Source organism: Limulus polyphemus, unplaced genomic scaffold (assembly GCF_000517525.1).
Source record: "Limulus polyphemus unplaced genomic scaffold, Limulus_polyphemus-2.1.2 Scaffold418, whole genome shotgun sequence".
In the NCBI taxonomy this organism is placed as follows: Eukaryota; Metazoa; Arthropoda; class Merostomata; order Xiphosura; family Limulidae; genus Limulus; species Limulus polyphemus.
This window is the reverse complement of record NW_013666028.1, coordinates 389051-392277: the sequence shown is the minus strand read 5'-3', so window position 1 is coordinate 392277 and position 3227 is coordinate 389051. Positions and strand designations below refer to the sequence as shown.

Sequence of the window (3227 nt, the reverse complement as noted above, 5' to 3'; positions counted from 1 at the left end):
CAAACTAACGAATACAAGTATATTTCCACTATATTCTTATGTTTGTTGTGCTCAGTGATACAGCTCTAACTTTTCCAAACAACGTATACTAAAAGCCCTCTGTTGAAATTAAAACAACAACAAAAAACGCATAAAACAACCAACAACAATGTGTTTCATACGTTTCGTTAAGATAAAACAAACTAACAAATACAAGTATATTTCCACTATATTCTAATGTTTGTTGTGCTCAATGATACAGCTCTAACTTTTCCAAACAACGTATACTAAAAGCCCTCTGTTGAAATTAAAACAAAAAACGCATAAAACAACCAACAACAATGTGTTTCATACGTTTCGTTAAGATAAAACAAACACAATCAACAACGATGTGCTTCATACGTTTCGTCAAGATAAAACAAACACAATCAACAACGATGTGCTTCATACGTTTCGTCAAGATAAAACAAACACAAACATGTAGGACAAAGTTTTCGAATTTAAATGCCAACTGAGTAATACAGAATTGCTTATAAGAATAAAACGTAGATCAGACGGTAAATAAACCAAACATCTGTTTCACAGTTGTTAAGCTAATCCAGTAGTGTACTATTAACTTAATAAACGAATGCGATTGACTGATATCGTGCAGCTTTTACAGTGAAACTAGATGTAATTGTTTTACAGCAGAGAAGACATCATTCAGATTATTTTAAGTTATCTCTACAGCCTACTAAAATACGCTTTAATACTGGTATTAAATTTGGTTGCCTTACGGTCTTCCACTTTTTTAAGACTTTGTAATTTTTGTGTCGCACATAACGCTTGTAATACGTTAAAATACTGAAAACAACGACAACAAAACAAAACGTATGAATTGTCAATAACCAACCTAACTGAATTCTGCTATTTATTTTGTACAGAATTAACTAGACGCCGTTAAAAATAAAAAAAAAATAAAACTACAGGAAAGAAAAATAACAGTCGCTTACGTACAGCTAACAACACATCTCCTCTTCTTAACCGGCCGTCTCGATAAGCGGAGCTGTCACGGTGTACTTCCGTTACACAAACAGCCTCCTAGTGAGAATAATAAAATAAATATATTCTATTTTTTATTGCTTTCTGCTTCTGTATGCAGTAGCGTAGTTAAGCAACGTTAAAAACACGAGAACTCTCAGTCACCGAATTGTTACAATTGATTTGTAAATAATACAATAATTCTATTGTTTAATTTAATATTGTTAGAAGTATATCCAAGGCATCACCTTCAAATATTGAATATTATTTTTAAAAATTGTGTAACAGAAGAAAAGTTATTTTAATGTTTTTACGCGTATTATAACCTCATTGATTCGTAGTCATAGTGATCATCTGGTAATGTGCTATTGTGTTCATATTTAACACGTAACCAAGCTGCTTTTGTGTTATTGTCTACATAGTTAAAGCTTCATCATGCTGGGTATTGTATTATTATGTACGCAGTTAAAATACCATTACATTTACACTGTGTTATTTGCGTACATAGCTGAAACAGTATCAAGTTGATACTGCACAAATGAGTGAACAGTAAAGACTTTGTCACACTTGTTATGGTGTTATTATGTACAAATTGAAGACATCGTCACACTGGTATGGTGTTGTATAATTATCAAGAAGTCACCACGATGGAAATGTATTTTCGTATTTGTGAGTAAAATGACTTTTAAATTGATTTAAATTGCTGCGATATACAGGCTGGCAATTATAATTTTCGGACGTGCAATTTAAACAAATTAAGCAAAATAAAAAGTTATATCATATTGTATCATACAATAGCTTCTAAACTATAAATATTTTAATCTATATTAAAGTGTAAATTATGAATAAAAGAAATGGATAGAAATGGGACAGAATGTACGCTTGATAATACATTAACTTTGTTAACGAAATAGAGATTAAACATCTTGTGGATTAAAGTATTAAAAACTTGTACATCTTTTACGATCAAAAGAAGTTGAATGGTAGCGTTTTAGAAAGGCGGGAAGCACGTGACCTTCTGATTTCTTAAAGCAGTAGGGATATTGTGGACTGTATGTATATTGTTATGTATTTTATATATTGAAACACAGGGAGTCACTTGAGTTAGACGATGACTCCAATGCGGGAAATTTCCTTGGGTTACTGAAACTACTGGCCATCTTTGACCTTGTCATGAAAGAACACCTCACTAGTGTGGAAAGTCATCCTGGATACACGTCTTATCTTTCACCGGATGTCCAGAACGAATTCATCCACATGATGGCATCCAGTGTTCACCAGAGTTTACTGAGAAGCATTCGTAAAGCCAAGTACTATGGTCTCATGTTCGACTCGACTCCTAATCAGGCACACCGTAAGCAGATGTCAGAAGTAGTGAGGTACGTGGAAGCTGATTTTGAGAGGAAAACAGTCCATGTTAGAGAGTCCTTCCTTGGTTTTATCCAGATAAGACAGAAGGATGCTGAGAGCTTGTTTGAAGACATCTTGAAACAGCTAGAGAAGGACGAAATGGAGCTACAAGATTGTCGTTCACAGTGCTATGACAACGCTGCTGTGATGGCTGGACACAGAAGTGGTGTTCATCAAAGAATAAGTGAGAAAAACAACCTGGCAGTGTTTGTTAATTGCGACAATCACTCACTCAACTTGGTGGGTGTACATGCAATCAAGCAGGATACAATGATGGTCACGTTTTTTGGAATCATCGAAGCTCTCTATGTGTTCTTCTCGCGTTCAATACAGCGCTGGGAAAAACTCAAAAACGCCGTGCCTCTGATTGTTAAAGTCGCAGTCCAAAACCGGGTGGAGTGCAAGGACAGAAGCAGTGAAGTCCGTCAACAAGTACCTTCTCTAGGACATAATAGACAATGAAAATGAGACCAATGAAACAAGAAGTGACGCAAGGCAGCTGTATAACCGCATGTTGAGTTATGGTTTTCTGACTTTGCTAGGATTTTGGAACAAAGTACTCATTCGCATTGACCGTATTCAAAAGAGGCTGCAGGATCCCAGCATGAACTTCCACGATGCTGCCCTGGATTTGAAAGCTCTCCGAGATCATTTTGATGATGAAAGAGAAGTGTTGGTCAGTGAGTCACTCGGAGATGGACTCGGTCTCTGTCAATAATGGAATATTGAAGTTGAAAATCGTCAGAGACGAAAGAAACGAATAGCTAATGAGAACTCGAGAGACGCTGGGTTAACAGCCAAGGAGGAAATGGAAAAGA

General features: G+C 35.7%; 1 protein-coding gene across 1 annotated transcript in view; it reads right to left on the bottom strand.

The window, feature by feature from the left end:
• Nucleotides 1–229: 229 nt before the first annotated feature.
• LOC111085479 overlaps nucleotides 230–3227 on the bottom strand; it is a 24037-nt gene continuing 21039 nt past the window's right edge. Inside the window, exons 4-5 of the mRNA XM_022384267.1 lie at nucleotides 976–1059; nucleotides 230–277 (exon numbers count right to left, since the gene is read on the bottom strand). Of these exons, the coding sequence (XP_022239975.1) occupies nucleotides 230–277; nucleotides 976–1059 (132 nt within the window). The remainder of the gene's footprint in view (nucleotides 278–975; nucleotides 1060–3227) is intronic.